At 40.9% G+C, this 15,831-nt stretch overlaps 1 protein-coding gene across 1 annotated transcript in view; it reads left to right on the top strand.

Annotated features, from left to right (window-relative positions):
* LOC117477020 (ryanodine receptor 3-like) overlaps positions 1–15,831 on the top strand; it is a 111,977-nt gene that overhangs the window by 69,309 nt on the left and 26,837 nt on the right. The window contains exons 40-63 of the mRNA XM_034123726.1: positions 1,707–1,980; positions 2,165–2,279; positions 2,818–2,950; positions 3,890–3,993; positions 4,106–4,241; positions 4,480–4,666; positions 4,803–4,911; positions 4,995–5,115; positions 5,610–5,779; positions 7,677–7,897; positions 8,151–8,241; positions 8,920–9,060; positions 10,034–10,197; positions 10,322–10,400; positions 10,852–10,941; positions 11,048–11,194; positions 12,016–12,078; positions 12,220–12,295; positions 13,160–13,283; positions 13,408–13,523; positions 13,615–13,682; positions 13,783–13,904; positions 14,058–14,107; positions 15,277–15,337. Coding sequence (XP_033979617.1) covers positions 1,707–1,980; positions 2,165–2,279; positions 2,818–2,950; positions 3,890–3,993; positions 4,106–4,241; positions 4,480–4,666; positions 4,803–4,911; positions 4,995–5,115; positions 5,610–5,779; positions 7,677–7,897; positions 8,151–8,241; positions 8,920–9,060; positions 10,034–10,197; positions 10,322–10,400; positions 10,852–10,941; positions 11,048–11,194; positions 12,016–12,078; positions 12,220–12,295; positions 13,160–13,283; positions 13,408–13,523; positions 13,615–13,682; positions 13,783–13,904; positions 14,058–14,107; positions 15,277–15,337 — 2,962 coding nt within the window. The remainder of the gene's footprint in view (positions 1–1,706; positions 1,981–2,164; positions 2,280–2,817; positions 2,951–3,889; positions 3,994–4,105; positions 4,242–4,479; positions 4,667–4,802; positions 4,912–4,994; positions 5,116–5,609; positions 5,780–7,676; positions 7,898–8,150; positions 8,242–8,919; positions 9,061–10,033; positions 10,198–10,321; positions 10,401–10,851; positions 10,942–11,047; positions 11,195–12,015; positions 12,079–12,219; positions 12,296–13,159; positions 13,284–13,407; positions 13,524–13,614; positions 13,683–13,782; positions 13,905–14,057; positions 14,108–15,276; positions 15,338–15,831) is intronic.

The raw sequence follows: 15,831 nt of genomic DNA, 5'->3' as shown, positions 1-15,831 counted from the left end.
ACACACACACACACACACACACACACACACACACACACACGTACACACACGTACACACACGTACACACACACTTGCAGTGATTGACAGCCTTGTGTCAAATAGTCTGACAGATCCAATCAGCTTCACAGACACAGGGGTCTTTAAAACACAATCACCTAATTGCAATACTTTTAAGGAAATCAATTGCACATAAATGGCTCCATCTTTACCGTTCTTTGTGCTAAACTGATGATTTTTCTCCTTTAAGAAAAGACTCACAAATATATGTGCGCACCCTAACCCACACACCCTATTGATCCAGATTTAATGAAGCCTTAAGGGTAACCTACATACGAGCTGTCCAAACAGACGTCTCAGTTTGACCACAGAAGCAGAATATCGTACTACACAGAACTATTAATACCACTTCCCTCCCTATTTGTTGCATAACAGGGCCGCCTTCCTCTCCGCTTCGCTGGAAATGTGCCTTTTCATGAATGAGCTCGCAAACACAGCTGATTACCTCTCCCTCAGAAGCGGGGGGGCTCGTAGAGGTGGCTGATACACGCGTGCAGTCCTATTAGCTCGACTCAAGCCACGCGAAAGGCTTTGAAGGAGCTGTCTGTCTCTTTTTGTTCTGTGCTCAAGGTCTTATTTGCATCACAGAGCCAATTTGGGAAGTCAGCCTTTGAGTTGGGTTTTAGCGCTCAAAAATGGCTTGTGTAGAAAAGGTAGCAGCCAGTCAAGTGGAGGCCCTTTCAACATTTGTGTAAAAGAGCTTTGTGTTGAGTGTGTGTGTGTGTGTTTGTTTAAACGGCGGTGTGTTTTAGGCAGACGTGCCGTGGTGTCACCTCGGTTAATGAAAGGAAGGTTATAGGATATTTTCCTCTTAAATCCAATGATACACAGTAAAGATTACAAGACAATACAGCATGCTATGCTACGCTACTATGCTATTTTAAAGGCTAATCTCATTTTACTGTTTAAAACGAGCCTGTATTGTGTTAATCTATATTCCCCTTTTTAAATCGTAAAATGTAAGATGTTCTAATCCCTATATCCGTTAAAACAATTGATCAGATGACTGTGTGTAATGAGAGAGTGCTAATCTGTTTTGATGAACCCACAGAGAATTATTATCAAGCTCAGCTCTTCAACACAATTTAGAATCTTTCAGCTTATTATGTTAGTGTTAGGGATTTTCCTTATATCAGTGACAATTACATTCCCTGCCATTTATCGGAAATGTAAATTATGTATTTTTGTGATACTGAAAAATCAGCTTATAATCACTCCAACTATTATTGTACAAAGCCAAGTTTTACCAATTTACCATACAACTATAAGCCCTTCATATTTGACTTTTGTGTTTACAGCTTATCCACTGCCATGTGGACAAATGTTGCTGCTGTTTCAACTATTTTAAATTATGTTATTTTTGAAGTTGTAAAAGGACAGGAGTCATTTCTATTTTACAAATCTTGTTCAAGGGTTAACTGCTATTACATAACATAATGTCAAAGGATATTTAGTTGAATTTGTAGTGCAAAATGTAGCGTTTTTCAGACCAATAACCAGGATATCTCAACCTCTTTTGACCATTCTTCTCTTTTTAAATCTGTCTCTTGCCAGTCCGACACATTTATTGAAATACAATGTTTGTTATTAGCAAATACTAAGTGACTTTTAGAAAACTATCACTCATAGTTATTCATTTTCTTTCCAGCCAATCTGAAGGAGCTGATCTCTCAGACGATGGTCAGCTGGGCCCAGGAGTGTCACATCCTGGACTCTGAGCTGGTCCGCAAGATGTTCAGCCTGCTGAGGAGGCAGTACGACAGCATCGGGGAGCTGCTCCGGGCCATGAGGAAGACTTACACCATCAGCGCTGCCTCCATCCAGGACACCATCAACCTCTTGGCCGCCCTCGGTCAAATCAGATCTCTGCTGTCTGTGCGCATGGGGAAAGAGGAGGAGAAGCTCATGATTGATGGCCTCGCGTAGGTTTATTTAGAGGAACCCTACTTCTGTTAATTGCATCACAAATCAGCTTTTATACTATGTGTAAATCATAATCTTTCTTGCTTTGCTAGTTTTAGTTTGAAACTATTTTGGCGCACTACAAAAATGCCTTTGTGTTTTCAGTGAATGTTAACTATCTTTTATGTCTCGCATCTTCTCCAGTGACATCATGAACAACAAAGTCTTCTACCAGCACCCCAACCTGATGAGAATCCTGGGCATGCATGAGACTGTTATGGAGGTCATGGTCAATGTGCTCGGAGGACACAAGTCCCAGGTTGAACAACTTCTACCTCTATATTTCTCTCTTCCTCCACCACAGGCCATTAAAGAGGCTCCCACAGAGTTCACTGCGCCAAGAGCGATGCTTCTCACTGAGAAAGTTTCTCTTTTAGTCCAGTTTGGTGTGTTATCATTTGTAACTGTGCATTAATGAAGACGGGGTCCCAGTAGGTGGGCTCTCTCCTCAGGCTGACAGCATCAGAGTTAGGGATGGAGGGCAGAGAGGGCAGAGTGAGCGTGGCAGTGTGTGAAGGCTTTTCAGACTTTAATTAGGAAAGACATGCAGGGGGGACTTTATTGTAACAAGCCTGGAGAACGTCATTACAATAAACTCGGCAACCCTGTATACATCTCCCAAAACTTGTTATCAAATTAGTTTTTTTTTGTTGAGTGACTATTAGCAATGTCTCGACATAAAGATAATAGTCTGTGAATACATTTATATTTTGTGTGCTTTTTGTAATCTCAGTTGTTTTATAATCCAACCAGGGAATGTTTTTGACCCTACTTAGTCTTTATGTGCCATTTCACAGGAAATTGCCTTTCCCAAAATGGTGGCCAGCTGCTGTCGCTTCCTGTGCTACTTCTGCCGGATCAGCCGCCAGAACCAGAAAGCCATGTTCGACCACCTCAGCTACCTGCTGGAGAACAGCAGTGTGGGCCTAGGTCTGTACTCCTGTCTATATCTCTGTTTAGCTGCCTCTATTACTAATATCTAGAGTAACAACATCATTTAACTAGACATGCTAGCTAAAGAATGTTCTTAAAGAAGATGGATGGTGCATACCTGTTAAGCCACCTCTAGAATGGAAAACAAAAACGGCCAGGGCTCTCATTTTTCTGTGTGATACACTGTAGTCATCCCTTTTGCCATCATAGGACTTGAGCTGTGCCTATGAGCTCACATATATTAGCCTCGCTCCTTGAAGAACGTGTGTGTAATTGTGAGTCGGAGTGCTGAGAATTCAGAGAGAGCGACTCATCTCAAATTCTGTTAGAAGATGGATGATTCCCGGCTTGGGGGTGAGAGTGTCTCCCCTGAATGCACACACACACACACACACATACTGCTCATTAAACAGGTAACTGTAAGTAATCTGACAGAAAGCAAAATAAGAGTAAATCCAAGAATAGAGCTGAATGGGACTTAACATTTAGAAAAAGCTACAACCACAGTATTAATGATGGTCATAGTATTTCTATTGCTACATAAACGGGTTCCTGTTAACACCAAATATTGAGTGACCCCTCACCTCATAATATTATCAGAATCAGAATCAGAAACAGGTTTATTGCCAGGTAGGTTAGCACATACTAGGAATTTGACTTGATGTCATGGTGCATACATAAAATATAAAAAACAAGAAATCTAATATAAGACACAAAATCTTTTACACCGTAATAAAATACAGTTAAATAGCAATATAGCAATATATGTGTCGATAGCAAATTGGTACAGGACACTTTTCTTTAACACTGATGTTAACCAGATGCTGGCACATCAGCTACCAGTGGCAACACCACCCCCTGCTGTCGGCTGACATGTAAACACAGACACAGGCTTCAATCAAATACTAAGTTAGATGCTTGTGCTTTGTATTGTAGCTTCACCAGCTATGAGGGGCTCCACTCCTCTGGACGTGGCTGCTTCCTCGGTGATGGACAACAACGGCCTGGCTCTGGCGCTGGAGGAGCCTGATCTGGACAAGGTAAGACTCTCCCTTTTTTTGTTCCCCAATTTAAAATAACTTGGGAAGAAAAGGTTAAAGCTGGATAAGTACTGATCTTTAATGTGAAGCTATGTATGTGCTGCACCTTTAGGTGGTCACCTACCTAGCAGGATGTGGGCTCCAGAGTTGTCCAATACTCTTGGCTAAAGGTTATCCAGACATCGGCTGGAACCCCATAGAGGGGGAGCGTTACCTCTCCTTCCTGCGGTTTGCTGTCTTTGTGAATGGTAAGACTGCATTGATGATCTGGCCTTTCTTTCTTTCTGTTTATTATTATAATTGTTTTCTATCCTAACAAGTAGAAAAGCGACCAAAGGTCCAACTGTGTTTGAAAGACTTTAATTCACCTGCTCAAAGCTAAATGTTAGGCATAGTGGTGTGTTTATGTATTTTTATGCGGACATTAATAATGTATTTTATGATATGCACTGTATAAGCTTCTATGATTGTATGTCTGTGTTCCAGGCGAAAGCGTGGAGGAGAACTCCAGCGTTGTAGTCAAACTGCTCATCCGTCGCCCAGAGTGTTTTGGACCCGCCCTGAGGGGGGAGGGGGGGAACGGCCTGCTGGCTGCCATGAAGGAAGCCATCAAGATCTCTGAGACGCCGGCCCTGGACCTGCCAGGCTCTGTGCACGGAGTCAACTCTGATGTGTAAGACGGAAAGATCAAGCAAAACTTCTCAGATCAATACCGAGGATTTACAATCCTGAGGAGATAAGCTTATCCCCCTCGCTTGCATCTTTACTGTGATGCCCTTAAGAAACGTTGTCCTCCGTTTCACTGTTAGGTCTGCTGATGGTGACGATGAGGAGGAGGTGGTACACATGGGCAACGCCATCATGTCCTTCTACTCTGCACTCATCGACCTGCTGGGACGTTGCGCACCGGAGATGCATGTACGTTGGATACAAAGGATGAATTGAATTGTCGCTTTTCCCAAACAGATGCCCATAATTCTACTTCCTTTTCACTTTTTTAGCTTATCAACAAGGGGAAAGGTGAAGCTCTGCGTATTCGTGCCATCCTGCGCTCTCTGGTGCCGACTGAAGACATTGTGGGAATTATCAGCATACCGCTCAAAATGCCAATCACCAACAAAGGTACTGGTCATGATCACTCTTACTACACACAGCATCATGGGACACATCCTCTTCCTGTGCATGCTGAATCCAGCTGACGTGGAGGTACAATGGTTGACAAAAGTCGGCACATTCAGAGTAAGGCGGAAGGTTATTGATTACATTTCACTGCTCATGCCTTTTTAATCAGCACAACGCTTTAGTGCACACTCTCATAGCTCTGAGTAAGCCTGATCATTTCTATAGCGCGCTGTCTGCTCTATTGATTAATCTGCATAAGCATGGCAAGACTCGGCTCCTAGATTTGCTGCCCAGATTGCGCCACACAAACTCTGTCAGCAGGCCAAGATGGAGCCCAAAACTCTCCTTCACATGCTGCTACATGCCGCCTAATAAATACACATGGCTTTTCTCATCAGAAAGGACTTTCTATTATGCACTGTGGGGTGTTTTCGCTCCTTCACGCCGGAGTGGTTTACTCTTTTTGTTGTTTCTTCCTTCTCCTTCCCTCCCAGATGGGTCGGTGACTGAGCCGGACATGTCTGCCTGTTTCAGTCCGGACCACAAGGCCCCCATGGTGCTGTTTTTGGACAGGGTGTATGGTATCGAGGACCAGAGCTTTCTGCTTCACCTCCTCGAAGTGGGCTTTCTTCCTGACCTGAGGGCGGCTACATCTCTGGATACGGTGGGCAAAGCTTACAACAACATGGGAGAGAAGTTATACACAGCTGGCGTCTGTAACATGAACCATATCAAAGAGTTTCAGGATCTATTATATTAGGAAACCTTTTATGAGGTGATCCTCATGAAGTGAAATGAAATCTTTTGTAAACGATGTGTACACTGCAGCGTTTGTTTTGAATCACAGCCAAGACAGCAAGGGACGCTTTTTTGATATGGTCATTAAAATCTCTGTTTTATTTAATAGCAAGACTATGCTAATACAGACAGAGTTTAGGCCTTGGAGCCAAGGCAGAACGTATAAAAGTTAGCGCTGAGCTTCAGTCTGCAATGTTCAAAACAACAGATAAAGCCAGAAATCTAGGTGTAGTCATGGACTCTGACCTGAGTTTCAACAGTCACATTAAAACAGTTATTAAATCAGCCTACTATCACCTAAAGCAGTGGTTCTCAACTGGTCAGGCCTCGGGACCCACTTTTTACTTGGTCAATACATCGCGACCCAACATTTTGAAGCACTCAAATCTATTCAACAAAATATCGTGCTGTAATATATACGCTTTTGAGCATACAATATTAATAAAAGTGAAGTACAGTGCATATATCCCTTATATCCCTTCACAGAACTAAAGTATGCTTTTAAAAAAGGTTTAATGAGATGATGGAATCAAAGCTGAACTATATAAAAAGGCACACATGCTGAAACCCAACCCCAGCAGGGGGGTCTGGGGGATTCTCCCCCAGGAGATTTTAGAAATACTAACATAAACTACGCATTCTGGTACACTCTGAGAAGAAAATCGGGCCTTCAAAATAAAAGTTTGAGTTTTTCCCCAAAAAAAAAAAAAAAAAATTCAAATATTTTTTTTCAACTTTTTTTTCTTCACTCACACATCCGCGACCCACTCGAAACGGGTCCGCGACCCACTTTTGGGTCGCGACCCACCAGTTGAGAACCACTGCCCTAAAGAACATATCTAGGATTAAAGGACTAATGTCACAGCAGGATTTGGAAAAACTTGTCCATGCTTTTATCTTCAGTAGACTCGACTACTGTAATGGTGTCTTTACAGGCCTCACTAAAAAATCTATTAGAAAGCTGCAGCTAATTCAGAACGCCGCTGCTCGAGTCCTCACTAACACTAAGAAAGTGGATCACATCACTCCTGTTCTGAAGTCCTTACACTGGCTTCCTGTGTGTCAAAGAATAGATTTCAAAATATTGTTGCTGGTTTATAAAGCTTTGAATGGTTTAGGCCCAAAATACATGTCTGACCTACTGCTAAATTATGAACCATCCAGAACTCTCAGGTCTTCAGGGACTGGTCAGCTTTCTGTCCCCAGAGTCAGAACTAAACATGGTAAAGCAGCATTCAGTTATTATGCTCCAAATATCTGGAACAAACTCCCAGAAACCTGCAGGTCCGCTGCAACTCTTACTACTTTTAAATCCAGGCTGAAGACTTTTCTTTTTGCCGCTGCTTTTAATTGAACTATTCACATCTTAAACTGCACTGTAACTTTTATCCATGTCTTTTTTCTTTTAATGTTTATTTTGTTATCTTTTCTTTTTAATGACTGATTTTAAATGCCATTTTCTTAATGTCTTCCATTTTTGTAAAGCACTTTGAATTGCCTTGTGTTGAAAGGTGCTATATAAATAAACTTGCCTTGCCTTGCCTAGGTGTAGCACACGTAGTGAAGGGGTTTTAGAGTTGCTCAGCAATGTTTATGTTAAGTTTGCTTACATGAGCCACTTGACATATCAGACCAAGTAAGGCTGTAGCATTAAATAGCCAACAAATGTTCTCCAAAGAAAAAGGTTATTACTATCCTAAATGAGTTTAAGTTTTGTCCCAGCTGTCACCTGATGTCTGACCGGTGACCCTCCCCTTCCACAGGATTGTCTTTGTACCACGGAGACAGCCCTGGCCATGAACCGCTTCATCGGCTCAGCCATGCTCCCCCTCCTCACCCGCTGCGCCCCTCTCTTCGCCGGCACGGAGCACTACGCCACTCTCATCGACTCCACTCTGCACACCATCTACCGCCTTTCCAAGGGCCGCTCCCTCACCAAGGCCCAGAGAGACGCCATAGAGGAGTGCCTGCTGGCCGTCTGCAAGTGAGTGGTTCTTACAGACTCTCTTTTAGTGGAGTTAAATGTTTTTTCCTGGCTTTAGTGATATCTGAGTTTGCTGTAAAAGATCAGCAGTGCATCCTGCTTTCTAACTTTACTCTGTTATAGCTCAGGGCATGGTTTCCTAAGATATCCCTCTTAAATCAGTGTGACAAAAGTGGTCAGAGTGTGAATAAGTTCTGGTCAAAGGCAGCTGGAGGCTGCAGCTCTCTTATCTCTCTCTCACCCTATTCTGCAGGCACCTTCGTCCCTCCATGCTGCAGCAGCTCCTGCACCGCCTCGTCTTTGACGTGCCCTTGCTGACTGATTACTGCAAGATGCCTCTGAGAGTGAGCAACAATTTCTTCACTTTTACCACGTTTTAAATCCTAAATATTGCCTTTATATCTTCTTGCATGTCGGTCTTCTTCCATGCCTCAGTTTTAGCTGTTTAATGTCTTTCCTTCTGTACTTTTCAACACTTTGTTTCGCCTGTGGGGTCACTGCTTGGTCGCTTTTAACTACCTCAGTTTATACGTTTGTAGGGGGACGTACCAACATCTTATTTCCACTACATTTTTCACATGTGTACCTTTTAATGTAATAATACTGGTGTACACCTCTGTCTCTCAGACACACTCACAAATACACACTCAAAGGTGAGCCTGTCTAACACAGCCACAGTATGAATCATCCGGTGTGGAAGAAGTGGGCCGCTGCAGGAGGAAAAACAAGGGGATGAAGTATTGGACTTTGTGATTACAGGCTTGTTGGCTCCAGCGCTCCACTCAATCCGTCTGAAAGACATGAGAAAAATACTGAAGATGTAATATATTGTGACTAGCCTGTGAAATTGTTTTAACCATTTGTTCTACACCACAAGGATTCATAACTGATTTCATTTGAGGAACATGCATGGCTCAATGTGTTGGGAGCATTGGTAAAGGATGCATATGTGTTGCTTGTAACTGAAAACAGTTGTTTATTACTCTGCTTGTGTTGACCTTTGCCCTGTGTGTGTCCTCCAGCTGCTCACCAACCACTATGAGCAGAACTGGAAGTACTACTGCCTCCCGTCGGGCTGGGGCAGCTACGGCACAGCATCCGAGGATGAACTGCTGCTCACCAAGAAAATCTTCTGGGGAGTGTTTGATTCTCTGTCCCAGAGGGTGAGGGCTCACTCAAGTCTTTTATCTTATTAGGGTCCTTCGCAATTTCCATGTGACTTTTGCATTACACGTGTTTGTCAAAAGACTGATCCTTTTAAAAATAAACTAAAAAAGTTTGTCAAAGATTATATTTTACAGAAGCCCTGAGGGGAAATTTGGGAAACAAATTATTGTTATAAATTTGTCTTAGTCAGATTCATATTGACTTTTCCTCCTGGGTTCATTACATGTAATTGTTATATTAATAAGTTGTAGTTTTTATATCTGCAAAACAAGTGGGAAAAAACATGGCAGTAATGTTACATAACTTTCTCACACACAATTCATACACATTGTGTTTACAGTGAATGGAGAAATTCAAAACTCACCTAGAAGAGAACGTTAATGCTTTTAGCCCTGTTTCAAACATGGCCTCTTAGCCTCTTGTGGCCAAAATGAGTATTACAACCTTTTTCCCCCCAACTGTTTCACAAATGACATTTTAGCGTGAATGGCAAAAGTCAATTAAGGTCCGATTTATAAAATGCAACACCAGATTTGTAATCTCACTTGACATTAAGGTATCCCGTCGAATCCCACAAATGCTTCAAATATGATAAACAGTTGAATGAAAGTCAACGTATTCATCATAATCTTGATAAATATGGATTTAGCGAGGGACACATTGGCACACATAACTTAAGGTCTGCTGATAATGCAGGTGGCTGAAATCAGCACGTCTCTCTAAATGCACACTCATGAAAGGAGGCTGTGCAGAGGGGCGGCCTGAAAACATCAATATCTGTACAGCCATCATTGATCCAAAGCCTCTAACACGCTGGCTCCTTAGCTTTTAGAATAATTCTTCATTAACGTCTCTTCTGTGGCTCAATTATCCTAATAGCTTTATTCAAGTCCTATTTTCAATGGAGTCAAAATAAACACACTACTTGTTTTGCATTAACTCCGTAGCTTTCTTTCTCTCACCATGCAGAATTACGACGCAGAGCTATTCAAGATGGCCATGCCTTGCCTCAGTGCCATAGCTGGAGCTCTGCCACCGGACTACGTGGACGCCTCCATTAGCACCACGGTGGAGAAGCCAGTTTCTGTAGATGCTCAGGGCAACTTTGACCCCAAACCCATCAGTACTGCTAAGTAAGCCTTGTTTGACATTAATATAAACTGTAGTATCAGCATGACTTGTATATCATATTTGTGATAACACTAAAACACATTTGCATACACAACAGGACTAATTGTCTCACTCCTTTTGAACCAGTATTGCTCTTCCAGAGAAGCTTGAGCACTTTGCCAACAAATACGGAGAGCACGCCCATGAGAAATGGTCAGCAGAGAAGGTAAGGCCGAAGATAAGATTATTAACTTGCACAGTATTCGACTCTGACCAAGTCCTGAGTGTAAACAAGGCAAGACATCGTAAAATGCAAGCAAGATCAGCACAAAAGCAGCCATGTTAGTATTTTTGATAATGTTGTTTTTTCCAATATAGCAGCATTGTTTCCTTTGGTGATGCTTCCTCTTTGTTACTGTTGAAAGGGATTCTCTGGGCACGCTAACAATTGCGATCTGTGTAAAAATACCCTGCTCTTTTTTTGTGCCAACTGCTAAGCCTGCTTTGACATTGTCGACATTTTTAACTAGAGCTGAAGAGCAAGAACTGTATGTACCATGAGTCCTTTATGTGTTATGTCGTATCCCTTACACCGTCTTTCAATTATTATATCACGTCCTTAGGGGACTGTGACGATTTCTTTCACCCTTATACTTTCCTCTGTGCTTGCGCCTCAGGTGCTGCTTGGATGGAAATATGGAGATGGTGTTGATGAGAAGTCCAAGATTCACCCCCAGCTCAGAATATACAAAGCCCTGACAGAGAAGGTACAGAATGTGAGATTTGTACAAAAAGAAAATAAAGAAACTGAATAATTAATCTAAAAATGGTGGCTTCTGGGCTTTTCCCCCCATGTTTGTCTCTGTGCTTCAGGAGAAAGAGATTTACAGATGGCCAATTAGAGACTCCCTGAAGAGTATGCTGGCAATGGGCTGGAGCATCGACAGGAACAAGGATGGAGAGAGCATGTCTCAACAGAGGGAGAGTGAGAAAATGCGAAAGATCTCTCAGACTTCACAGGTACAGCGCAAATAATATGAATATGACAGCAAACACTAACATTAAAAGTCATGCAAAAACACTTTTGCTACCAACATTGTGTTTTTATGATGATAAACTCATCATCCATCTTGTAATCATTAACATTTGAATGTTAATCATTTAAAATACTTTTATATTTGGATTTTCTTTTAAACAAGCAGGTTAACATATGCTATTAATCTAGGCTATTGTGGATTATACATTTGATTTTATATATGCAATTGAATTGCCAATGTTTAGGTTGTTTTGGTCAAGTTTGCACTTATACTTCTTCAGCCATTTATTCGCTACAGTTCGCTAACTCTTTCAACAATTTTCCTGAATTTGAAATAAATAAATGACCTTACTTCTAGCTTACTATCTCAACTGTTTAATTCTTACTTTTATCAATAATTCAAACATGTATTCTGCATTTAACTTATACTACCACATCTCTGCTTGCTTACTATTGTTTACAAACTCTATTACACACAATTGTAACATTTGGTGCTTTGTGTTATAACTGAGTCGGGTTCATGAGCTATTTATAATCTTATTTAGCTGTTTATTTTCCACATATTTGCATAATTTTGATTGTTTCTTGCTTAATTAAATCTAAATCCTAAGCTTATTATTGCTTTCAGTCAACATGTTCTTACTTGTAGGACATCACCTCTTCACAGAGTATGCAATTGTAGATCAGAGAGGTTTTTGCTGTTGGCACAAAGCGGAAACGTTATCTTGTTGTGCAAAGTGTTGATTTATAACTAATAACTCACTGTGTGTCTCTGTAAATATGCATTCTGTTTAACCATTTCCAGGGAAATGGCTTTAATCCGAGCCCGATAGACATGAGCAACGTGGTTTTATCCAGAGAATTGCAGGTGATTGACCTCACCTTTTTTGCATTTAACAATCCCTCGGTGAATACAAGAGGAAAAGCAATATTTCCTGAATGAGTAGTGATGGCGGGACATGCCCCTTAGTGAGATGTACTGATTTGTCTCTCTTGTCTTTGGCCCAAGGGGATGGTGGAGGTGTTGGCTGAAAATTACCATAACATCTGGGCCAAGAAGAAAAAGAGTGACCTTGGAAGCAGAGGTGATTTTCTTATGAAATCAGTCATAGACAAGACACGGAGGAAGAGACAGTATACCTGTGTGGGTGGAAGGTACCACTTGCCTCTTGCAGTGTTAATCTATGCCTGTGAGCTTATGCACATATCTCCATAACCAGTCTTGAATAAATAGGTTTAGCAAAGTCAGTGTTTCCCCTCACATTGACATCAATTAAATCCATGGTACAGCACAAGTGTCAAAAGAAAATGTATCACTTTTAGAGTGCTATGCCTGTTGCTCATTTTATTTTATCTTTCCAAAACCGTGTTGAAGAATACCAGAAGCAAATGAAAGGATTTTATTTTTATTCAAACAAAAATGATGACTGGTGTGTGAATTATTCAGGGCACACAAGGGCAAATTGCCTCCTCAGTTAACATATGATTTCGCTGATTTGCCATGTAGCATTTAAAAGGCCACACAAATACTACATGGCAATATTAGACAATTTCCAATTCAATTTAAGGAGATTTTTATTTTGCTTAAAACACAAGCCTGCAAATTCATTAGCATTTAGTGTGTCACTACCAATTTAATAATGGTAGCTTACTGACGTTATATTTAATGGTTCAAATGTATTTCGCAATTTGAATTAAAGTTACTCAACTGTGCTACTGTTATCACAGATGTGTGAAGTCACCACATACATTTGCCCTATCACAGTGGTGTGGGGCTGGAAAAGGATTGTAGGGTAAACACTGAAACATATTTGGCAATGAAAAAAATACAAGAATAATGGAAGTAAGTTAAGTGGTACATCTACTTTTTAGTCACCTTCTGCCTTTACAGTGTAGATGGGCTGCGGCTCATCAAGTCTCACATCACCCTGTGTTGTGTGTGGTTTCAGGCGGGGGGACACACCCTATGTTGGTGCCCTACGACACACTGACAGCCAAAGAGAAGGCCCGTGATCGAGAGAAGGCCCTGGACCTTTTCCGCTTCCTGCAGATCAATGGATACAGCATCACACGGTGAGGCATCCCAGGATGTTTGTCTTAAATAACTTCTCCAGTTGATTGTAAACACAGTCAGGGGTAATTTGAATCTAATGTTTTTAAAGTGTTGATTTATGGCTAATATCTTAATGTGTTGCAGGGGTTTGAAGGACTTAGATCAGGACTCCTCCTCCATGGAGAAGAGGTTTGCTTACAAGTTCCTCAAGAAGCTGCTCAAGTATGTCGACTCCGCTCAGGAGTTCATCGCTCACCTGGGTATGCTAATATTACATAGGGCTTATTAAAAGAGAATTCAATTAATCTTATTGGTTACATTGTAATGTGTGTTTGTATTCTTTCAATCCAGAGTCCATGGCCGCAAGTGGCAAAACAGACAGATCGCCTCATGAACAAGAAATCAAGTTTTTCGCCAAAGTGAGTATGCAAAATAAATAAAGCTGCATCTATAGTAAATCGTATAAATAAAATGCAATAAACCCAATGTGATCTTGTCATTATCTTTGTCCTCCTTCAGGTTCTCCTCCCCCTCATCGACCAATACTTCAAGAACCACTCGCTCTACTTCCTCTCCTCCCCGAGTAAGAACCTGAGCAGCAGCGGTTACGCCTCCAACAAGGAGAAGGAGATGGTCACCAGGTACTAGATTTACCTAGAACAATATTGCATGACTTTAACTTGTTACCTTTCTAAACTTAAAATCTTTCTATAATCTTAATTACTAATCTTCTCTTTAACTAAATAAACTCATTCTAACTGTCTGACTTCCTTCCTTTCTCTATCCACCTCCAGCCTGTTTTGTAAACTGGCAGCTCTTGTCAGACATAGGATTTCTCTCTTTGGTAAGCTGATTCCTACCGACTGGTCAGCTGTGTGTGTGTGTGTGTGTGTGTGTGTGTGTGTGTGTGTGTATGTGCAACACAGTCTCACGGCATTTTGTGTTATAGTCACGAAATTAATCTATTGATTCTTGTTCACCAACACGATTTCCCCATTTTTTTCGTGTCACACAGAACGATTTTAAAAGCAATGTAAATAATAACAAATTAGAAGGACAAAGAGATTAAAAAAAATACAGATTTCAGTATTCTGAGGCTCTGAGCCCCATTTCTTTTCCTCGGGGACGCCAAAAAAACTCAGACATTATACTATTTAAAATAAAAGGGTTAGGCTTAGGGTAAGATATTGAGTAAGAAAATGTTTTTATGAACCACACAGCTTCTGGTATTCCAAGACCCGACTGGACAAAAAGACGTGGTGCAGGCACGAAACATACTACCAATAGAAATACATTGCTTTTAAAATCGTTCTGTGTGACATGAAAAAAATGCGAAAATCGTGTTGGTGAACACGAATCAATAGATTAAATTAATTTTGTGACTATAACACGAAATGCCGTGAGACTGGGTTGGTATGTGTGTGAGGGTGTGTGTGTTTGTAAAAGTGAGTGCTTGTCATTGTATAATGTCTTATTTGATCCTCGTGGACCTATTTTCAGTTCTCATGAACAGAATGGTTTTATTTAATAACAGTGGCCACAAATTAAGTATTGAGTTCACAGATAACCAGAAAGAGAATTTGGTAAATGAAAAAACACCAAATACTAAAACATTCATTCCTAATACAGTTTTGATTAATTATTTATTAAACAAACAACATATAACACTTTAATTAGTAAGCCTTAAAGATGCTAGTAGGCCGATTGTCATACAGAAAGGCAGCCAGGGTAGGTGTTGCTCCAGCTATGCTAAGCTAATTAGCTGCTAGTAGTAGCTTCAAATGTTATCTTACCGACAACTGGCTTGTTTAACTGTTAAATATGAACAACAGCAACTTAAAGGACAAACCACTGAATCCATTACATATATCCTAAATCTATCTGAGGAGGTAATTAGATATTGTTTCACTTCCTTTACCATATTTAACTGAACCCTAGCCTTTGATTGAGGGCTGTTGGATGACAGTGTGTGTATAGTTACGTCATATTCAAGTATTTTGTGTTGTCTTTTAGGGAGCGACTCTACTACCATTGTCAGCTGTCTTCACATCCTGGCACACACTCTGGACACCAGGTGAGTTCAAATAGTACAGCAGCATCAAGACTCACAGGGGACCTGGCACCTTTGAGGGCTTTTATGAAATATTGTAATTGTTATAAATAGATAACTGGGTTCAAACAATAATTTAAGCAACCAATTAATAGTTTTTTAATGTTAATGATGCAATGCTTGTGAATCTAACCCCAGTTGACCCTTATAGCATATTTATCATAAACATTTTTCTTATGGGAGGCGCTGGCATTAACAAAGAGCGTCCTCTGGCATTAACAAAGAGCGTCCTCTGGCATTTAAATAAGCAAAACAAATGTCATATGGCACATGTTGCCCGAGGCTCATAGTGCTCTTTAGAGACAATGCACTGTTTGTTAATGCAGCTCACACATAATGAGAATAAATGGGCAATGCAATATTGTGTCTTGTTTGTGCTGAGGAGCCACAGCTGATGCCCATAGATTGCCTTTCATTTCTCCTTCCTAGTGAAACACATCAAGGCTTTACAAAGTGTC

Source organism: Trematomus bernacchii, unplaced genomic scaffold (assembly GCF_902827165.1).
Source record: "Trematomus bernacchii unplaced genomic scaffold, fTreBer1.1, whole genome shotgun sequence".
Lineage (NCBI taxonomy): Eukaryota > Metazoa > Chordata > Actinopteri > Perciformes > Nototheniidae > Trematomus > Trematomus bernacchii.
Note: the sequence above shows the minus strand (reverse complement) of the source record. Positions and strands in the feature narration are given on the sequence as shown.